We start from the raw sequence: 23,358 nt of genomic DNA on the forward strand, positions 1-23,358 counted from the left end.
TCTCCATCTGGATGTTCATACAGAAAAAGTGACTTATGTTGTTTTTTCTTTTTATCTGGAAGATGCTTCTCCTGATTTTAGAGTGCCAGTGTCCATTAAATTTATAGTCAGCCTATCTTCTTAGTTTTCAGAGACAGGAAAGAAAATGCTGAGAAAGCCAGTTAAAGTTATTATACTTATTGGAATAGATGGTAGAGAGGATATTAAGACTACATACTGGGCAAGCGCAGTTCACATAATTTTAATTTCTTTTGCAATTAAAATTGTTAGTGAAAACATTCAAAGCATTGCTTATATGTAGTTTAATAACATCTAAATATATTTACTTCTCTATGTAAAGAATAAATTATATTTCAACCCACATACTATCCCAGATTTTTCATCACATATTTATACCTGCTAATCACGCAGTGACTGCTTCCTTGTAATAAAATAAATACATTGCAGAAAAGAAGAACGGACAGTTAGCATTACACAGTATAAAAGGTCTTAAACATTTTTTTTTTTTTTTTGTGAGAGGGCTCTGCATTTAAGAATTGAACATGGGATTGTACTTCTGCAAAAACATTTCCTTCTACAATTTAATAAAAGAACAGGACAGAGCAGGACATTTTCCTAATGGCTGTGAACTTAAAAAAATCTGATTTAGTAGCCATAAGAACTATAATCTGCTATTATTCACTATGATTTAATTAATTCAGAGTAATGGTCAGAGTATAGGTGGAAAGGATTTTAGATCTGCAGAAGACTCAATATTTAAGCAAACCCAGAATTATGACACACACATCACCTAAAGCCATGCGGCAGTATCTGCTGTAATAGAAACATAATTGATATGCAAAGACCTGTTTGGAGTTTTGGTATAAATGATTTTGTTCTGCATTTCCATTCCAGGGATACTCAGTGCAGGAACTGAGATTGTCATAGACTAGACTGGTTATACTTTAGTCAGACTGAGATGGGTTTTCAAAAAACAGACTTGTACTACTCCTGTGTATCTTTACATGAAAACAAAATGTAAAGCTCCATTTAAATGTTTTCTGCACTGATGTCATGTCACATTTTAAAAATATTCTAACAGTAGACCTATGCACCATTATATAATGACAATATTTATGAAAAGTCATAAGTACATAGCAATACAGAAACTAGGGAAGTATTCAAAGCTCTAGTAATGGAAAATAGCCCCCATTATTTCAGTCAGATTAGATGCAAAACTTTGATGCATCCATTTGATGCCTTTCAGAATTTAGTCAGCATTTACCTTTTTACTTTTATAGAAGAGTAAAATTATTGAATCCAAGTTCCTACAAATATTATTTGTTTTAGTCTAGATACAACTTCTATAAGGAATGTCTAGTCATGAATTTTTTAAGCCTGCTATTTTTATAAATGTTTAGTAAAATTAATCCACCGCATTAAAAAAAAAAATTGTATTTCCTCAATCAGAACTAAATTGTCCTCATTCTTTCTGAAATAGATGTTTCATACCACAAGGTATAACTTCTATCAGTCTTCTAAAGCCCTAATATCTTCTGCAATAAATAAAAAAGGCATTTGCCTTGAAAAAAAAAAAAAAGAAAAAAAAGAAGAAATCCTCTACCTCCAAGACAAGTAACTAAATGTGATAAAAGCACTGAAAGTACCTCCTAAATCAAACTTAGCAACAAAATCTCTTATTGAAGAAAAGATAGAAAAGGTGTTACGAGGAACAATTTTCAACCAGCATCATTAGAAGATCAAGATATGGCCACTACCTTGTGAAACAGTCTCACAAACTCACAGTACCACTGAAATACTACTCATTTAAGATAGTTTTAAAGATACTTTAAAGGGATCTTTCTTTTAAAGAAAGACATTTTCCTAAACACGGAACAATGAATTTTGATTATCTTTTTTTGATTATCTTCTTCATCTTTCTTTAAGGTGTTATCTGAAGTTATTGTTTCTCAAGCAATAGGTCACAACATGGAAAAGGATATAACAGCAAATGATCTTTTATCCACTGGAAAAAGACAGCTTCCAAACAAAATAGTGCACTATAACACAACATCCAGGATTCACATAGCATGCATTAAAAACATTGTGGGCCACGCCTGCCTTTCCTTTGTCAGGTTTGAATTTGTCCATTTTTTGCTATAAAAGAATTTCAAATAATTTTGCATCTAGTGATTAATGACAATTTTGTTTAATTTAAATACGTCAATAAAGAAACAAACTTAGCCGAAATCTCAGACGTTTGGATGCCACTGTAAACTTTAGCAGGAGTCATACACCTGGACTGCAGACAGCAGAGAGTGAAAAAAGACTGAATTGGCTTCTCGTTTTGATCAAGATGCGGATAACAAAGCTTAAGCACCAAAGCACATTAGGGCATATGGAAGGTAGGAAGAGAGGAAGAGGAGGTGATAAAAAACAACCCTCACCCTAAAAACATCTCTTGAAAAGCTGAGAGGAGATGAACTAACAAAGTCAATGGAAGTACTGAAGGCAGTTACTAGCAATGAAACAATTATCTGCATGAATGACACTGAAGCCAGCGACAGCTGCACCAAAGAACCCGATGAGGCAGGTTCTGCCCCATTCACACCCTTGTGATTCCACTGGGAGGGAAGGAAGAGTATGGCCAAAAGACAGCATGTTGAAGCAATTCTAGGTTTCATTGTTCAAACAATCCTAATCTTCTAGTGCTCTGAGAGGCACCTGAATGCAAGCACGTCAAAAGCTCTATTTCACACAAAAAAGGGAAGATTTTGGATTATTCAGAGAATAGGCCTGGTGCTACTTTAGCATATGTTGATAGTTTCTTTAGTTCTGCTGGAGAAACATCTTAGAAAATAACTAGGTAGAATATTTGGCAAACTTCAGATGAACATGTGCAGGACAGGCAACCAGAATAAAGGAGATTCAGGTGCGGACATACCATGTTTAAATGATCACCTCCTAGGTGTGGTTTGTGTGTGTGTGTGTGTGGACAGGGGAACTACATTTATAATCTTAGACTCAATGGCTCATCTTGGAGAATCACAAGCTCCTTCAGTTTACTAAGATATTTTCTTGACAATATCACTGCAACTCAAGAAATGCAACACAGTTTTGAAATGTTCAGGTATAGGGAATCAAGGGCCGAGTTCCTGGCTGGCCTAAATTAAGATTCCTTCAAATGTGAGTGATGAGACTCAAAGAGCAAGAGTGTAACTCTAAAAAAAATGAGGAAAAGGTGATGGATGGGGGTGGGGGAGCAGGATTCATGTCAACAAAGCAGTCTTACTTTTTAAATATGGCACATAAAGTTTCTATTCCATGACCTTTAAGCAAGAGAGAAAATTCTATGCTATACATTTAAATGAGTGAGAAGGAGAAAACGTTTATGTAGCTAAATTTAGTAAGACCAGGTCAAGAAAGCACTTATTAAAAAAGCTAGATTCTACACAGTACTCAAACAAACAGTTGCTGCACTAGCTTTAAAATAGGCAAGAAACAAGACATTTGGTAAAAGGAAGGAATCAGACCATACGTAAAACATTAAAATAAAATAAATATATTTAATCCTATTTTCTAACAAAAAAATCACTGCCAAAAAGGACAAGTTGATACTTCTCACTAAACCTGTGCTCAATCCATAAACAGTTTTAAGGAATTCAGGAGTCTGTGTCAGGAATTCAGAAGGCACAGTGCAATACTGAAATGATGCTTTCATGATACATTTTTTAATCTCAGTGAAAATAAATAGGTAAGAACCACTGATAATTAATCAAAGAAAGAAAACAAGCAAACAAAACAAAACAAAGCAAGTCCCCAAAAAACCTAACAGACTCCTGAAGCCACAGATAAAAAGACCTACTATCAGTGGGACACAGAACTGGTATTTAAGTCTGCAAGGTTTTTCTAAATTTTGTTTTTGAATCCTTAACATAATTTTCTGCAGAGCACCCAAAAAATCATAAATTCTCCTTTTGCACCATCAGTTACAGTGTCTCAATAGATGTCAACACCATAGAACTGGAATACATTTCAAGAGCAAGCAGCAGGAAATGAACCGTAGGAAATTTTAACTATGTACAGTAGGGTGAAAGGACAGGAACAGGGGCTTATGTTTTATTAGTTTTGTCCATGAGAAATAAAGTACTCCACTTCTCCATAAAAAGGGTACAGGCCAAAATCATAAAGAACATGTTAACACCGCTAGCTTGTAATGGATGCAATCACACTATTACTATCTAAATTTTTGTTTATTTTTCAACAGATTGGTGTCTGCAAATCATGCTGTCTTACACTGCCGTTCCTGTGTAACCTTAACCATTATTCCTACTGTGCAAAGTGAAGCACAAATTTAAGGTGACAAAGCATCAGTTGGCTGATGTGAAGTACGCTACGAAAGCAGAAACCTCTGAAAGCTTCACAGCCATTATGAAATAACTGACCTATATGAAACTGCTACCATGGTTCACAAATTTATTGTCAGGTTCCAGCCTCTAGCTGTTCTCTGATTGTTCTAAATACTTGACAAACTGAAGCCTTTTCACTTTCCGTTGAAATTGCCTCATCTCCTTGTCAGAGCGCCATGGGGGACTCCATTACTTTTCTGACTTCTTTCCCCTACTGACAAGTCATTTAGCTGGCTTCTTGTTGTGAAGGCTGTCCATGTCAAATTAGCCAGGGCCCCTATTGTCCTTATTACCACTCGAAAAGCCATCATGAGTAATGCTACGGGGTCCCTCAGTTGTCATCATTTGTCAGAAAGAAAGGGAGTGTGGTTACATATAGCTGACAGGTAATTTCAGTGTCTACAATTACCCCAATTAGTCTTGTCATAAACAATTCGATAAACGCACACCAATACAAACAGATAAACACACCAAGGTTTCTCACTGTTAATGTCATGTAATGGATAAATCAGCGATATAATGCTGTATTTTATTTATTTCTTTAAACTATCCTCAGCTGCAAGCTGGCAGTTGCTACCTGGTCAGCACAAATTGTACTATCTACTTTCATTAGCTCGTCTCTGCAAGAGAATATGAAAGGCTGTGACAAAATTCATTTAGAAAGAGCGTGAAAGAGCAGATTGCCTAAAGCAGGTGTTATAACAAAGATAAAACAAAGGTTTTCTTTTGTCAGTCCAGTGCTACAACGAGCTTTAAAGGCGACTACTTTGTCCTTAAAAACAAACATAAAATATGAGAGAGACAGAAAGAGAAAGCTGTGAAATACATTCCTTCTGAAATTAAGAACACTTGCTTCCCACCATATCTCAGGTAAGCAGGTAAGTCTTTTAACAATATACAATATGAAGCCTGATTTTCAGAGGGGGTCACAATATTAACTGAATTCTCTCCACATATTTTTTCTGTTTTTCTGACAAAAAACACCTTATAATGCCATACAGCTCCTGAAAGATTTCATAATTATTCCACATAATCTGCAACATAATCCCTGCTGTTCCTATATAAGAATTACTTGAGAATGGATTTCATAATTCCAACTCAGTAGACAGTCTGTAGTACTGTGTTAAAGTCGTTTGGGGCATAAAATATTGATAATGTTGACTGCTCTTCTAAAATGTCAGGTAGACCTGTTATAAACACAACACTGAAAATGGCAGCTTTAATAATATCCATATTAAGCACTGAATTATGAATTGCTAAGCTTATCCTTGTGATCCACCTAAATAAACGTTGAAATCTTGACATCTCTAGAGTCCACAGCACCCTGTCTGTTTGCTGACCGCAGGCTTAAGTGATGGCTGGAAAACTGAACACAGACATGTTGTTGTAGGAAATTGCTTTTGGCAACTATTTGTTCAAACTCAAGATTTTTTTTAAAGCTACACTAAGAACCCACCAGAAAACAGGACAGGTCTCCCTAATGAGTAATCTATTTTAGCACAGTCTTGTCTAGGCATGACAGTTTACTGAGAGGCTTGAAAAACTCGTAATTACCAGTGTTACAGGGCAATTAATGTATATTACACTGCACTACTCATGGCAGCAACTGTCATTTTCTCAATAAAAATGAGTACTCTTCAGCTAAAGGTGACATTAATTGGGACTTTAATGACTATGCAGAGGAGCTGAAGCCAAATATGAACAAAACAGCGATTCAATGAGCGACTTCAGAAACGAGAAAATTGTACTAAAATGAGATTAATTGCTGTTTAGAAAAAGGAAAGAACCTAAAAAGCTATTAAATTGCAGGGTTTGGGTGCCCGGGTGATGGTTGTGATGTTAATCTTGCATTCTCACAGCAGGCAAATATTCACTAAATTCAGAGCCTTCTGACAGCAGGAAAAATCATGTATGCTTAACTTCAATCCATCAAAAATATATTTCAGCTTTTATCAGTGTTCTAAATACTTCTGCAATTTCAAAAATTACTGCTCCATTCCTTGGCTGTCATCATGCAAATGCGAACACTGTCAATATTGCTATGAAAAATTCCCTGGCTTCAAAAGGCCTACTTCGGTGATAAAGAAAGAAGAACGTGAAGATTAGAATTGCAAAACACACACTACTAATATAAGAGAAAGCAACAATAAGAATTTAATGTTTAAGTTGTGGAAACTGCTAAAATAGAAAATGACGGGGTGTTGTTTTAGTGTGTGTGGGAAAAAAAAATCAAAGAATTCCCCAGCTCTCCCATAAAATCTTGCAAAGCTTATAACTCATTGCAAATAATTAGGACATAATTTTGCAGCTTGACTTCAGGTGATATAATTATTAAAACTGCTCTGCAGTTTCTAAAAGCCTTTATCCGTGCTACTTAATTCTTTAAAGCAATTATATAATTGCTTTTCTTTATAGCCTTTTTAACTGTCATGATGACTGTATACATAAAACATTGCACTTAAACTCTGACATATAAGAGGGATAAACATAGCTCTGATTCACTTTGAAGTTATATCTCCTCTAACTTCAGATTTTAAAACAGAAAACCAGTTTAGCCTTTCAAGTTGAAAATTGCACATGGACTACTCATATGCCTTAAGTAGCAAAGCCCCCTCTTCCACCCAAACCTGCAACAGTTGCACCCTGGAAGAGACAAAAATAGAGCACATAGTTTTTTACACTTTCCTATTCCATAAGTGTCTGCGTCTTCGTAATTAAACATCCATCTCATCTACACTTTAAAAATCTCTACATGCATACACACATCCACAAGGGCTGCATCCACTAGGCAATATAATAAAGATGATGACAACAGGGAGACTGTACCTTCACATCAGCAGGTTTCAAAAACATAATTAATAACATTATAGCTATTAGCACTTCCAATAGCTACATTCAGAAATTCCACTATAAATGTCTTAAATACAAAAACAATAGGCAAACAGTTTCAGTCAGGAACTTAAACCAATCACTGCATGCTGAATTGGGTCCAAAACTTGTCATAACATTAATTTACCTACTTTGCATACAGTACTTTGATGATTAGTCAAGACTGTTCATTACATAACTATTACTTAAAGTAGCTGAAAAATGCATGGGCTAATGTTACCATAGTAACCTTTAAGTTACTCAAGAAACTAACGAGTTTCAACTTTAAAATTTGATGATGCAATTTTTTGCATTAAACATCCAGTTTTTTGCAGAGGACAAACAAAACAAAGCAATGTATAGGCACTTCATGATCGAGTGTTCACAGTTCGCACAAGTGACTGAAATAACTTCCAGTTTTGATGGTTCCTTCAGTTTTCATGTTTGAAAATCTGCATTTAGGAAATCATATTTTGTCAGTTGTTTTACAACACCGTGTATCTCCAGTGACACAGTTACTTTAAAACTTTTGAAACAAAATTTAGAATTTGCTTATGCAACACAGGATTATCAGGTTGAATTTAATTTGTAATATAAAGCTCGGATCATTAGCAACAGCCAATCCTAGAGTATGCACATAGACTATTAGCACCTCTGATAATTTTAGAATTTTGTTTTGAAAGGTTTCTTGTGAACTTTTCAATTACAAGACTCTTAGCTAACTCTAAAGAGCAACATTATATACTTCTGCAGGCAAGCTTGGCAAACAAGCTGTCACAAAGGGGGAACCACTGTCACAAGAAGGTGAAATCACAGCCCAATGTAGTTAGCGGATAACTACCCACTGTCTCTAGCAAACCAATGATTTAATCTAGAGAACAATATAAAAATCGTAGTTTTCCATACTATTTATAGTTCTACCCCAGACACCCTGCATAGACTGCATGGCAAGTAAAAGTTATGTGTGCCTTTGTTCTGTTATTTAATTTGAAACTGGAGAAAAAGAAGTGTTTTTCACATGAAAACTGCATTTCTTTCATATCCAAATGAAATACTAACAGTAGTATTGTTCTTAAACTTTAAGTGAACAAGACTTAAACTTGGACTTTGGAGAGCATCACCCCAAAACACGAAGAGAAAGGTAACTGCTGAAAAAAACCTCAGAGATTTTCTTCTTGTGTGGAGATTAATACACATAGAATAGCAAGACTGTAGCATATACCAATCACAGGAGGACAAGAAATTGAATTTGAAGAGACTGACTATGTTGTCACAACACACACATACTCCAAGTTTTGTAATACAATTGGTTTAAGATCATGTTGACAACAGAAATAGGAATGCATGTATTCGCTAGCTCAATACTTTCTGTTTTCTCCTCCTTCTCTTCTTCCTCCAATTTTGTCCTGATTCAATTTTCATTACTTGCACAATGTAATTTCATATGTTCTAAGTTTGTATGTAAGAATGCTGACCTGTGTGGATTTTTGCAGGTTATTTTGCTCTTCCATTATATTAACAACATGAACTTTTCAGAATATAGGTCAAGCTGAAGCTTCTCATAAAATCAGAAAGCATTTTTTCCCTCTTAAAAAGTGATAATTTGTATAATGTATAGAATTAGAAAAATAAATTTAAGACTTGAAGCTCCAAAGTACATTAAGAATATATATGTACTTAAAAGCTGCAGATGGTTCTTCAGACTTCAAGAGGAAAATTACAGTGACCAGTTTACACAACAGAGCCAATATGTATTTTAAATTTTTAAAAACATTTTGAGTATCTTCTTGTCTTGAGAAACAAGTTATTAGAACTTATTGGTAAAAGTAGCACTATTAAACCCATGGAATTGATAATATCAAGATATTTGTGTCATGATAAGGTAAAAAGTTCTACTGAAATCCCAAAAGAACCAAGAAACCATATAAACCTGGGTGTACTAGTAAGGACAAAAAAAGGCATTGTGCATCTTTTGCAGAGGCAACAATGAAAACCTGTTACTAACTCTCTGGGACTATGCCTGATATATTCTCTTACAGAATTTGATGAGGTCAATGGAATTTGCATTTTCCTGTAACATCATAAACTACTGACCTTTAAAGCATCAAAATTGAGTGCACTGTGGTATCAGAAGAATTGTTTCCATATGCAGAAATGCACGTTCATGAAGTCCATGAGTCCTAAGGTTTGGGTATTCTTTGTTTTGAATGCAGAAAACCAAAGGGATCAAGCAACAGGAGTAATAGCAGTAATGTAACATAAAGCTACTTGTATGGCCTTCACTGTCTCCTATTTATTTATTTATTTAAGGTTCTGTGAGTTTCTGAGACCAGATTTATCTCATTTAATCTCAAAGTGATAGTTTTCTTAGCTATTCTCTGAAATATTGCAGAGCCTCACTCTGTCTTCAGGGCTAAGAGTTAAACAGTACCGCGATTTAAATCAAAAACACTTGAATATAAACAAGATTCCCAGAACTTTCTCAAATGGCAGCATCAGTGTTTCCCTATAAAAGTAAGTAATACAATCCCCTAATAGTACCATTGTGGGAATAGGGAAAAGAACAAATCCAATACTGATAATGTAGAATGGTGAACACAAAGACCTGTTACCTACAGACCAGATCTCTCACAGAAAGAAGACTATCATCTTCCAGTTCTGGCTATAGTCAGTATGGTTTTGGTAGAACATTCCTCTTGCTACTCTTGCATCTTCTATGCCCAGCATAACCTCCAGGCTCATAAATGTATTAACCAATAGGTTGCAGTTCAGGATGGTATCTCAGTCATAGTTTGGATGTGCAACAGAAGAGTTGCTCTGAAGGTACGCAGTTCAGTTATTTTTGTTAACTGTTACCTGACTGGGTTTTCCACACATCTGAACCACCAGATTTCTATGACTTCAATTAAGAAAGGTGGTATCAATGGAAGCAGGAGCATATGCAGATCTCCATTGGACCTGACACACTGCTTTAGTCTGCATTTCACAGGCACAAATGTGGGCCCACTGCTTCTGAAAGGCTTCAGTCAGAAAGTCAAATACCTTGCTAGGTATTTGAGATCTGGGAGGTTTGTTTTAGACTTGTATGTCTTGTAGAGGATTTTCCAGAACTCTTCTACAGCTTTCCACGGGAGCTCCCAAGGGCTTTGAGCTTAGTCTCTCTGAATCTTACGTAGAAGAATCTTATTTAGAAACTCTAATTTAAGTGCCACCTCAGTGAGTACATCCACCTTACTGATTCAGGGTATTGCAACAGGTTGTCTTAAAAGTGGATTTGTCTTGCATTTATGGGTAGAACCTTGCAGTATGAACTTATCACAAGAGTGCTTGAAGAGGTGTCTCTCTTGATGAAACATCCCATTTAGCATGTGGGTACCAGATCTTCCAAGAACTAACTCGTCTTGAGTATGTTGCATGGAAACTTCATTGCTAGTAAAGGTACAACAAGGACATATGGACCTAGAATCATAACGGACCTCTCAAAGTTACACTTGGGCCCTCTCCTTTCGTGGTGCACAAGTCAATGACAAATGGGATGACAAATGAGGTCTACAATCCCCCAGGTATGTCTCACAAAAGTTGAAACTAATGATGATGCCTGTACTCTGACAACTTAGGCTATGTATTTCAAAACTAGAAAATTAGCAATATAGCAAAACAGAACTTTCCAATCTTTATTCTTCTCACCCTTCTTTTGTAATCATTACAGTCAACATGATCATCTCATTTATTTACAACACCTATAGCCCTCCGTAGCTCCTCATATCTGGCTTGTTCAAATCTGGCTTTCTTCAGGGCATCTTTATTTTGTACCTTCTCATTTCATAAACACAGATGAGATTTCCTTAAAAGTGCTCATTTCTTCTTTATATTTCAGCAAAATACCTATGAACTTGATCAGTGCAGTCTGCTCCGCTTATCTCCATCCAAAACAATTTTGCCAAAAAAAAAAACGTGGGACCATTTTAGTTTATGATGTCTTTCTTTGTGCCTGGAAAGTGGAAGACCCATTACAGAGGAAGACCTACATGCCTTTCACAGTTCTATCATCTCTCTCCTTTCTCTAGCAAACTGTCAAATCCCACACTGGAATGGCAAACCACCTTTATCCTTTATCCCCAATTGCCTCTCAAGGCTAGAAATAATTCGCAAAAAGCATTAACAAAACCAATCTGTTATTTTCCTCTAAATCTCTCACATGTCAAAACACATGCAAAATTTAGCAGGCTGCTGACATACTCAGATCAGTGAATTCTGTGCTGACCAATATTATCTTATTGACTCTTTGCACTGCACTGTAAACATCTGTTGACTCTTGTCATTATACTTGAACATTAAATTCTGTAGGACCAAGTATCTCTTGTTCTGTTATACGTCAATTTCTAGCACATTTTATTAGGACTTCCACTTGTATTTTCAATACATGCAGTAAACACTAACTAACATAATGTGTAATGGTGCAGGGAAATAGTTCAACCCAAAGCCACTTCGTATGCTAACAGAAAATCTCCAGACATGAAAAATAACAGCAAAGTTGAGATTTTACTCTTAATTCATATTGGTTAGAGGAAAGACATATTATGTTTTTAAAAAGCAGGTTCACATAATAAAAATATCATCAAACTGAAGAAGAACATGATATAAAATACCAAAGTAAGTGTTCCAAGTTTTGTCTTCCATTCTGGATAGTAACCACTCTGCTTCAAAAAGAACAACAAAAGCATAACAAAACAACGCAAAATACAGCCTCCTAGATATCTTTTCAATACCTTTTTAATTCAAGGCAATTAGAGATTTCTTTGACAAGCCTTTTATATCTTGGAAGTATTTATATCTCTTCTTGTGTAAGAGCAAACAATCTTTTTTGTTATCATAAATTGGTATAAAATGATGTTTAAATACTCATGTTTTTCATAAACTTCAAGAGGCAATAACACAATCACAGTGAGTTCTGTAGTTTAATTATGTATCAAGTAAAACTAAATTAGAAGTGCTGTATTTCAAAAGTCATTGTTAAACAACAGTAAGAACAGATTTTTTTTAGTCATGTCGTAAAGGCTTTCTTCTCCATAACGTTTTCTATTGCCTTCTCTGCAGACCTACTGTTTAAGAACTGGATTACCTAGGACTTAGGATAATATTTGAAGGTGGAATTTCTTTACCTCAAGAAAAGCATTAAAAGCTCAGTTAAAGTACTCCTTATGTCATTAACTGTAGCAAAGGAAAAAAAAAAGGTGTGAGAGGTGAAAACTATCAATGTGTGAGGACAACTTTTTTTCCCCTTTCTGTGTTTTTATCCCTTTTCCCAAAAACTGCAAGAGGCTTTCTACTTTTGAATTCAGAAGACAATGAAAATTTAAATATTTGTTGGTAAATAGATCCTAATATGAGATCATTTCTGCATAAAGTAATTTAAGTCAAAACAATGCCTGTATGTTTTTAACATATAACTCAATACAGTTATTAATTGCTACAGATGGATCACATATTTGCACCTCTACTTAATTCTACTTGTTAAAAATACTTGAAAACATTTACGTTGAAAGGCTGATTTTTAATCTTTGTATGGTACAAGTTTGCCTTAGGTAAAAAGACTAGTACACCTGCAAAAGGCAGCAGGATTGTTACCTCAATTTTTTTTTTTTCCCATGAAAATGGCAGATGAGACACCAGTTTCTCTCACAAAATGACTGATTAGTTGGGATGAAGTTCAGCTAAATCCTATGAAAACTTAGATAATGATACTGCACCATATTAATTTCAGCAGATAGAGATCTCTTTAGAATTGTAGTATAAAGGAGGGAAAGCAGTAAAGTTGATTCGTATTCCAGTTTCTTCTCAAAGTTATTTATTAAAACTGAAGGGTTCCTCTTCTTTACTAATTTTAGGATGTGGAAAAGAAACTGGGACCTTTAGCTCCCACTGAAGTTTTCTTTCAAGTTTTCACTTTGTCAGCAGCTTTCGCATTCCTCTGGGATAAAGCAATTACATGGCATCTGTACTGAGGAATTATATATTGATAGGTTAAAACAAATGCTATCTCCTTATTAAAAACTGTTTGAACATTCAGCTTGCTATTTACATGCAGTGGAAAATATCAGCAACTCATGATGCTGACATTTTAAATTACACAGTGTATATTTTTCTACTCTGATACAAACAACATATAATGTGATTTATACAGTAAATTTTTGGTAACTATGGTACAAAAGGAAAACCACATAGTATACATAAAAGAAATTTGAGAAGTGTTTATATATTGTCTACTATCCCAAGGTATATTTATAGCATTTGCTTGTCTTAAAGACTCCTTTGATAGAGAAATATAGAACAGCCTTTCTAGAAAACAGTAGATTGAAATAGTATAAACATTTTGAAAAGTAAGAATCTTTGTAATCCTCATCTGTGTATTTCATGTAGAAACATTTACAGACAATATCAAGACACACGTGCAATAGCTGCTTTATGTTCTGCTGCTCTGTTTCCAGCTTTCTAATCAGTATCAGGTTAACTTATGCTCACATTTCCTGAATCACAGGCATTTTTGAGTCATTAAAATTCACTGTAAAAAATGAAAAAACTCCATTTAATTATTTTCAGATTTTAGAACATGGTTAATTTTTTTTTTTTTTCTAAAATACAAGGATAATCATTGATCTACTGTGATAAGAGTAACTCTAAAATAATTCTTTTCACTATTTGTCTTTTCTGATGTAACTGCTTGTTTCCCCATTTCCTTTTGCAAAAGAGAAAGAAAAAAACAAGGCAAGCATTTCTAGCAAATGTCTTAATCTGGTCAAAATAAGCTTCTATGGCTTTGGTCCACAGAAGCTTTATTAGTTTCCTGGGCTCCACAGTGGGATAAACTATTTCATGCATGAAGGGATCAGCATTCCTTCTTCTAATCATTGCTATTGTACCAATACAAAGCACTCTGAACATCTCCTATGGATATCACATGCCATCTTAATCACCCCTCAATTAATAACTTTATACTCAGATTTCAGTTCTGTCACTTCTACATACACTGTTACTTGGCAATGACACTGAAGCCTTAACTGAGTATGTTGAGACTACAGCACTTTTTCTACCACAAAAACATTCTTACACTGAAAGTGTCCAGACAGCAGTTTCCAGTGAGAAAGCGTAACAGCTTAATACAGCGGGTAATCCCCTCCTAGTGCCATGACAGATGCTGGTGCCCCTCTCTGCTGTGATCATCCTGTAACTTTTAGAAGCAGAAACCATTTTCCTATGTGCTTTGATAAACAATGTGGTAGCTGATATTGTTTACATAAAAATTATCAGCAATCAGCAATCTCTGCTAGCATCAGCTAAACCTTTAATACCTCAAAGTTGGATTTTTATACCCTGGGTTTGCTGGCACATCTTACTACATTCTTCTGAACTTAAGGCAAGTGGTCTCAAATGGGCAAAAAAGAAGTCAGCAATTTCTGCTCTAGTTTATTAATATTGTAATTCATTTGCCAATTAATTTTACTTGTCTCCTCAGGTAGAAGTCACCTGTACCTTTCCAGTTGGCTTCCTGCTCACTTTTTGAAGATGGTGTTAAACTAAAGGAAATGCTAAAGGAACACAGATTGACATGCTGAGTATTCTCACTTGCAGAGGAGAACAGAAGTAATATCACCTAAAGATCAGTATTCTCTTTATACTCAAAATCAGGGATATACAGGTTCTCAGAGGGTGAAAGGTATGGTGTCACCGAATTCTCTCAGAACATATTTTCAGCTGAATTATTCTCCTTTTGATAGTATATTAAATCATGCAGTCTAAGGTGCTACTGGGAGAAAGAAAAAAACTAACTACATTTAGCTTTTTAAAAGCTTCCTCTTATCCCCATTCAATCAGCCCTTAATCTTCCAGAATACGTAACTTCCAAAATTTACATACTGTATGGTTTGACAAACAGGAACATCCACTGTTTCCCAGAATACATGTAGCAGCAGAAATCTAAGCAAAGTCTGCCACGCACTCCTCCAGGATAAGCATGTATATCAGTATTTGTCTCTTACAATTTGTAAATGCCTAGCAGTTTTGCAATACACATAATGAATACAAATTTGCATACAAAAGGCTTATTTTCCTTTACTTTCTATGGAGTGCTTAGACACAGTTCAAGCACAGATGAAAAACACAGACCCAGATTACAGACAATAACATATTGCATGCACAACTGTAATGCATTTATGTAATAAGCTCATATTTAATAAATTAAGGATAAATGAAAACCATCTAAAATGTTTTAGCAAAACAGAACCAGAAGAAAGGTAAGATGCATGGCCTGTTGAGACCTGACCACTGTGCTGCAAACTAGGAAAATAAAAAAACAAATGTGCTATCCAGTATCTGGTAGTGATGCTTGTGAAGAAAGCCTAAAAATATAGAATCATAGAATGTCCTGAGTTGAAAGTGACCCACAAGGATCATGGAGTCCAGCTCCTGTCCCTGCGTATGACAACCCCACAGTTCACACCATGTGTCTGAGGGCATTGTCCTGTCTCTTCTTGAACACTGTCAGGCTTGGGGTCATGACACCTCCCTGGGGAGCCTGTTCCAGTGTCCACCATCCTCTGGGTGAAGAACCTTTTCCTGATGTCCAACCTAAACCTCCCCTGGCACATCTTCCTGCCATTTTGTCGGGTTCTGTCATTGGTCACCAGAGAAAAGAGACCAGCGCCTGCCTCTCATCCTCCCCTTGTGAGGAAGCTGTAGCCGCCATGAGGTCTCCCCTCAGTCTCCTTCAAGCTGAACAAACCCAGTGACTTTAGTCGCTCCTCATACGGCTTCGGAAGATCTATGTATGTCATCAGATAAGGAGTAGCACTTTTCTAACCATTGAAAGTGGACTTTGACAAAAAATATGGTCTCTTGGGAGAGGAACATATGAATGGCTCACATAACTTGGGCATGGAAAGGAATGACTTCTGAGAGCAGAGGTTGCTTACACAGCCCCTGAAGTACTTGGGGAAAACACATGGGTGAGTGTAAAAGATGACAATCTCAGAACAACAAAAAGCATGAAGACAATTATTATACACCACAACAAAATTTGTCATGGAAATATAAGGCTGCAAAGCAGAAAATCTGATTTTAAATTGGTATGGTTTTGAACTGGAAAGACATATAATTTTAGGACAGTAATACAGATTCAGTAAGGTACAGCCTATGTTCAGAGATAAGTTGTTCATAAGAATAGGGACTCTGCAAGAGTTAATACTATAGATGGCCACTCCCCAGCAAAATGGGAACACTATAGGGCACCTTTCAGGAGTGGAATAACAAATCAAAACTTCTGGTAACTATGGCCTGCATAGTTCCTAGACTGTTAAAGTGTATTGCACAGTCACATAAAAATTATAGAGAAAGAAAAGCCAAAATCATCATAGGTGACTACAGATTAAAGATTATTATTCTGATATTGGTAAATACAAACACATAAGTTATTTTTGTCATCTGGTTTGCCTTGATCAAGAGCTAAAAATTCATTTATAACCTTGTACACAAATGCCATGTTTATATCAGTATCATAGGCAGCTTGCATGGAAAAGTACACATTAAAATGAAGAACAGCAATTCATGTAACAGTCAAAGAAAACCAATAACAAAACCACCAAATTCCAGTTGTCAAACATAATTTACTATGTATATCTCTTCTCGTTCCTGTTAAAACAGTAATTATTAAAACTAAAGCGATATGGGTGAGTGTTTATGACTTCTTATTAAAAACCCTGACTTAAAGTAGTGTTCATTTAAGCTTAAGGTTAACGAAAATCATGTAGAGATCTGTGTGCGATGGCCTAGTGACTTTATATCCTCTTGTCAAACCTCAGCAGTTTTATTTGTAGTGATACATGCTGGAGGAGGTTGGAGGTTAAAGTTGATAGGAGGGTCAACAGGAAAGCCAACCAACTTCTTTCAAAAGATTACAACCTTTAACATATTAGGATCTGTTGGCAGTTACTGCTAACTTTGTGAGTCTACATCTGCGTACTCTTCTGCAAACTGATCTCCAAACTCCAGACCAACAGGATTTAAAAAACCTCCCACTTACTACATCTCTTCAATTATTCCTTCAGAATTTTCTTACTGTTTAAGCGACTAATTTAGTTTTTGAAATTATATAGATGCTTAGCTCTTATAATTAGTTTTCAGTAGAACATTAACAAATAAATAGTTGTTATTCTTCATTTTCTTCAGCCTAATTTTCTCTCTTACCCTGAAAACTGAAGAATGGATTTTCTAATCTAGGAAATCTGACAACAAATGTAATTGCAGCACATTCTTCTGGACTAAAGCTCTTCAGATTTCCCTTTCTCCACTTATTTTGACATCGCTTCCTCTGTGACTTTCTTAATAAAAAAAAAGTAATACAGATAAAAATAATGATAAATAAAATCATACAGAAACACTGAATAGTTGAAGTCAAAAGGGACTTCTAGAGACTGTCTGGTCCTGCTCCAAGCAGGTTGAACTAGAGATGGTTGCTCACAGCTTTGTCCCATCAGGTTTTTAATATCTCCAAGGATGGAGACTTCACAACCTCTCCAGGCAGCCTGCTCTCGTGTTTGACAGCTCTCACAATAAAAATGACTTTTTCTTATCTTTCAGTAGATTTTCTTGTATTTCAGTTTGTGTCTGCTGCCTCTTGTCCCATCACTGGGCATCACTGAGAAAAGCCTGGCTCCGTATTTTTCACTTCCCCCCATCAGGAATTTATGTACATTGATAAGATCCCCCTGATCTTGCTGTTCTCCAGGCTAAACAGCTGGAGCTCTCTCAGTCTCTCCTCATATGAAAGATGCTTCAATCTGTGTGACCCTTAAATGGATTTGCTGCAAGTTACTGTCAGTCTCAGTACAATCACGGATCTTATGCTCTATCTTAGGAGTGTCAAACTCATTTCACCAGGAGCCCCTTTAGCCTCGCGCTTGCTTTCAAATGGCCGAATGTAATTTTAGGTCTGTTACATTTATACAGTCCTAAAATGTGTATGTATAAATGTAACAGTCCTAAAATTACATTTGGCCATTTGAAGGCAAGCGTGAGGCTGAAGTGGCCCCTGGTGAAAATGAGTTTGACACCCCTGCTCTACCTAATTACTCAATCTAAAGGACCAAATTATTGCACAGGTCAAAACTAGTACTGACGGTAGCTTTATTCTTACTTGCACTGAAGACAGGACAAATTTTTCCATTGACTTTAAACAGAACCAGACCTCTGCTAGATAGATAGTTCTACGTAAAAGATGATAGTATATATTTACTGTATACACCCATGATGAACACAAGAATATTTCAATATAAAATGCAATTTTTTTTTGTTATATGCATTTGATAGCATTTACATGATACACAACTTTTCTCACTCTATACTGAAATTTTTAACTTGCAACTGTACAGAAACCAGTCAACAGTAATCCATTTCTGTAATTCTGTAGTTTTGCATTTTGAAATTAATAGCTATTCCAGCAATGCTACACATAATATTATTATTGCTGTCAAGAACAACATAGCAGAAAAATCTCTTATGCTTAACTTTTATATTTTGTACTAAGGTAAATGCACATCTATATCACATTTACTTTTCTAAGTGCTGGACTTGACTTGAAAGTTTCTTCCACTTTTCTGCTCCCTCTTTGAAAACCCTGAGAAGAACATTTGGCAAAAGCAAAGATTCTGCAATCCACATCTCATACCATTTAGCTGTTGCTACAATTTTAATTATGCAAAACTCAATGGGCTCTAATAAAATCTGACTAGGTAATTAATACTCTAAAACATACAGTGCGAGCTACTGAAAGGAATGTTCTACACAAATTCCCTCATGTCATAGAAAAGACTCATGAAGCACAGTGTATTTCTCCACAGGTAAAAAAATATCCCATGATGTTAACAGGTTTTTTCATCCTACCTGCGATTAACACATTCCATTGTTTAAAAAGTTAATTTTTCTACTAGCTCCAGTTCAGACACATTCACTGGTGTGTATCATGGTAAAACCAGGGAGACAGTATTATAGTAGAGATGTAAGAAATATTTATATCAACAGCGAGGCACAATTTTAAACTGTTATTTTACTGATATGCACAGAAAGGACTATGATAACATTACAGTATTATGTTTAAATTTCAAACATCCGTGACACTTATGTTATTCAGACATAAGTACACTCATAAATACATATTCTGAGATAAGATCTACATTAGGATGCAGATATTCCCCTGAGATCTCTCACCATGCCAGTTCTATAGAATCAGCCTGATTTTATGGTCTGTTCAAGCCAGGGAGAGGGCAGAGGCTGAGGAAGGCAAGGGTCTCAGTGCTATTACATCCTATTGGTCTTGTGGTAATTAATCAATTAAACAAATAAATCTACAAGCAAGGGCAGTATTTTTCAGAGCTCCACGTAATGATTTTACAGAGAAGGGCCAGAAAAGCACAGGACACAGAAAACAGTATGGTGTGCTCTCTCAACTGAGTGAGTCTTTTCTGTAACAGTGAGAAGACAGGCTGTTCTCTCTGAACTTGCTCCCCCAGATATTTTGCAGAGAAGCATGATTTGAGTGGTAGTTTGACATGATTTGTATTCTTCCTAGAATGCTATCCGTTATCTCCCTAATACACGCCAAAAAACATCTGGAACTTTATGTTGTTTTCATAACATTTTATGCCAAAGCACAGACAGTACTTCTGGATTCTTTTTCTCTTCCTTGACACACTATAAATGGTGATAAGAAAACTAAAGTTACGAGAAGATCTGTGCTTAGGTTCACACTCTTAATACAAGAGTAGAGATTTTTCATTACAGATCATATTCATTCATCTGTTTCTGTAGCGTCTTTTATCCTGAGTTTTAAGAAAACAGTTCATCAGTTTTAAGTTTGACTTTGCAATTTTTTGATGGAATATCAGGCTTTTAAAGGTCGTGAACTTTAAATATGGAAGCAACAAGTAGTTTGCTTGGGAGTACAGAAGAGATCTTGAATGTTGCATTTTGAAGTAGTGATACAAAATGTCTACTGTTTTTGATAAAGGATCATCATCAGTAAGATCTTCCAATCTAGGAAACCTGACTTTCAACAAAAGGAAAAAAAACATTAAAAAAACCCCACTCTGTTACACATAAAAAAGTAAAAATTACTGTGCCAAATATTAACATATTGTATGGCAGTAATTTTTACTCAGTGAGAGCTAAGAGTGCTTACCAAAGTTTATAAAAGTCACAACTGAAAACGAGTCACCTCTAGTATGACACATGGCAACATAGTCATAAAAACCCAACTATGTAAAACTTCAGTGAGCAGAAAACAAATCATTAGTAGAAAGGGAAAGCAAGCAGACTCAACATTTGACTTGAGCTTCTATTGGACTTACAAGCCCAACAGAAGTGATCAAAAGTAACGATTGTGCAGAAGCCCATCAGCTGCAGATTGGAGAATATGAGATTGTGGAGTATATTCTGCTGAAGCACTACCACACTTAGTAGCCCAACCACACCAGAGGGGATGAGTGGGAAGAAAAGGACACAACAAGTTGAAAACAGAAAGCACTTTGGTGTGCATGTGCTCTTCCATGCTCTTGTAGTTTGGGTAATTATGAGTCCTCAAGCCTCAGGAAGCCCAGCAACAAAGAAAATCATGAAGCACCTTCATGCAGAACTGTGCCACACTTTTGTACATTTTCAGCAGTAACTCAGCTACCCTTCCCACACGGTCACTGCTCGGTATATGATACGGAGGCTGTGCTTTTCATTTGTGCTCCAGTTCAAGGTCTGTGTGCAAGCAGAAAACAAATCCTTATTTTTCTTAAAAGAAAAAAAATACCGGTTCTGAGAACAGGGATGATTTTCCATTTCTATGATCAGTCAGTGACAAAGTGAACACTGCTATGAATTAACAATCCAAACAATTTACTAGAGGATATAGCAAGACCCTACATATTCAAGCCCTATTTTCACTATGAACATGGTTTATAAGGTACTTGGGCAAGCAATTAAAAATACAAAACTGATAAGAGTTTTAGCATTTGCTGAAAAAGCACTTTGGAGAAGCTCATTTATTTGTAAAACATCTTGCTACACAACAGGCATGCAGATTCATTTGGTACTCAGCTATGACAAACCAACTGGTCAATCAACTGATGTGTGTGCATCAGGGTGAGAAAAAAATTCCTCAGGAAAGTATGAGGCTAAACATTGGAGCAAAACTACTCTAAAAAGACAGCAGTCAATGTTGTTTATAAACCACTGATTATCACATGCAAGTTAAACTGCTCCTAGTTCACCAGAAGTGGTATAACTCAGTGCAGAACAAGTACTTTACTAAACTTTTCAGCATGTCACACAACCTAAAACATGACTAGCAAATGCAATTTTTGATTACATGAGAAGAAAAAAGCAGAAACTGGAAATATACTTTGCAACGTATTTTTTTCATACTGTATCACACAGACATGTATGAGGAATAGGAGCATACTGACTCTACCAAATAGGCAAATGAACTTCTGCCAATATGTCGATTATGTTGTTCTGTGGATAATTATGATAACATAATTTTACATTAAGAAGCTAAATGTTCACCTTATTAAAAAAAAAAAAGTTAAAACCATAACAAAATAAAAAAAGCCCAAACAGGTAGATAAATCAGCTAAAAATATGCTATGCCTAAAATATGCTCTAACATGCTATCCATAGTTTGTGTGTTAAAAGCTAAAGGACATACTTCTACACACAGAAAACAAAGCCATGACTGCTGTGTGGACTAAAGAATATTTTCACAGATATTCTTCCTCATCCTTGGAAACATACGTTACTTAATACAGTAACATCCTGAAATTTTATAACATTTTGGATTTCTTTGAAATTAAAGGTCCATTTTATTGTTTTTTAATTAAATCTATTTCCCCAAAAGGTCTTTAAAGGCACTACAAACCACCTTGTATTTTATTATTGCTGACAGTTATCTAAACCATGCTTGAATGCTCTCTTTATCCTTTAGTGAACAATTGAAAGATCATATGCTAAAAAGTCTTGTGCTTTCTCTTCTTTCAGTCCTATAATTAAGGCATTTTAATACGTTTCTTCATAGTCATTAAGAGAGCACAATGTTAAAAACTAATGAAATGAGACAATTTTGAGTTTAACAACCATAAATACATACAACATAAATTTATCTCAATTGTAGATATGAAAAAAAGCCTTCTTGAAATCACATGATGAGATTACTGAATTGTCAAGATTCTGCTCTTGCTGTCTAAGGGTATCTAAATGATGTATGACAATACTACAGTGTTGTTACATACCCTACAAGAGAGGTAAACATTTATGTCAAACATTCAAATTCCATTGGTTTTAGTATATTTTTGTTTACCTTATATATATGCCTATAAAAAAGTAGTATTGCTGGATGATGCTGAAATGGAGGAGGAAAGAGAAGAGAGGAAGCAAGACAAAGACATATGAAGGGAAAAATGATCATAGCCAATTGTAAAACCCCTGACATATAAAGTAAAATAGCACTATAATAACACCTACTTACAGAAGCACTTCAGTAATGCATATGATAGAATAAACAACAAGATTTTCTTAATTTGGATTTTTTTTCCTAAAAAACAGAGTTCACTGTATTAATGTATCACACATTTTTGCAACAGACATGTCAATAAGTGTTTTCTTTCTTTTCACTGCGAAAGGAATTTCAGGTTTCTAAGTACATCATCATCGCTTTTATATTAATATTATATATATTCAATATATATAATATTATTATTATAACTATATAATTAAATATAGGGTGAAACTTACTATAGCCACATTATTACTGAGTATTCCCAAGAGGTATTACTAATAAGCAAATCATACAGCTTATCTTTTGAAACTAAGTTAAGTATTTCAGGGTGTAAGTTCTTTACAGTTTCTCAACTAAATGTTGAAAAGATGCAATGCAACATAAAGCAAGAGGATTACAGATTTTTTTTTCCTTAAGATAGGCACAGTCACAAAAAAGAAGTTGCTCTCCAGAAGATTTTTTAGGGTTGTCAGACTGTTCTATTATAAACAACCTTATTAGTCCTTTATAATT

The 23,358-nt window shown here is 35.3% G+C and overlaps 1 protein-coding gene across 8 annotated transcripts in view; it reads right to left on the minus strand.

Annotated features, from left to right (window-relative positions):
- CDIN1 (CDAN1 interacting nuclease 1) overlaps positions 1-23,358 on the minus strand; it is a 124,317-nt gene that overhangs the window by 26,559 nt on the left and 74,400 nt on the right. Inside the window, exon 11 of one of the 8 annotated variants that reach the window (XM_071809350.1) lies at positions 12,231-13,252. The exons of the other annotated variants lie outside the window; for them this stretch is intronic. Within the exon in view, the coding sequence (XP_071665451.1) occupies positions 13,192-13,252 (61 nt within the window). The 3' untranslated portion in view covers positions 12,231-13,191. Of the gene's footprint in view, positions 1-12,230; positions 13,253-23,358 lie in introns of those variants that run through there. 8 annotated transcript variants of the gene reach the window in all.

This window comes from Patagioenas fasciata, chromosome 5 (genome assembly GCF_037038585.1).
Source record: "Patagioenas fasciata isolate bPatFas1 chromosome 5, bPatFas1.hap1, whole genome shotgun sequence".
NCBI classification, from domain to species: Eukaryota; Metazoa; Chordata; class Aves; order Columbiformes; family Columbidae; genus Patagioenas; species Patagioenas fasciata.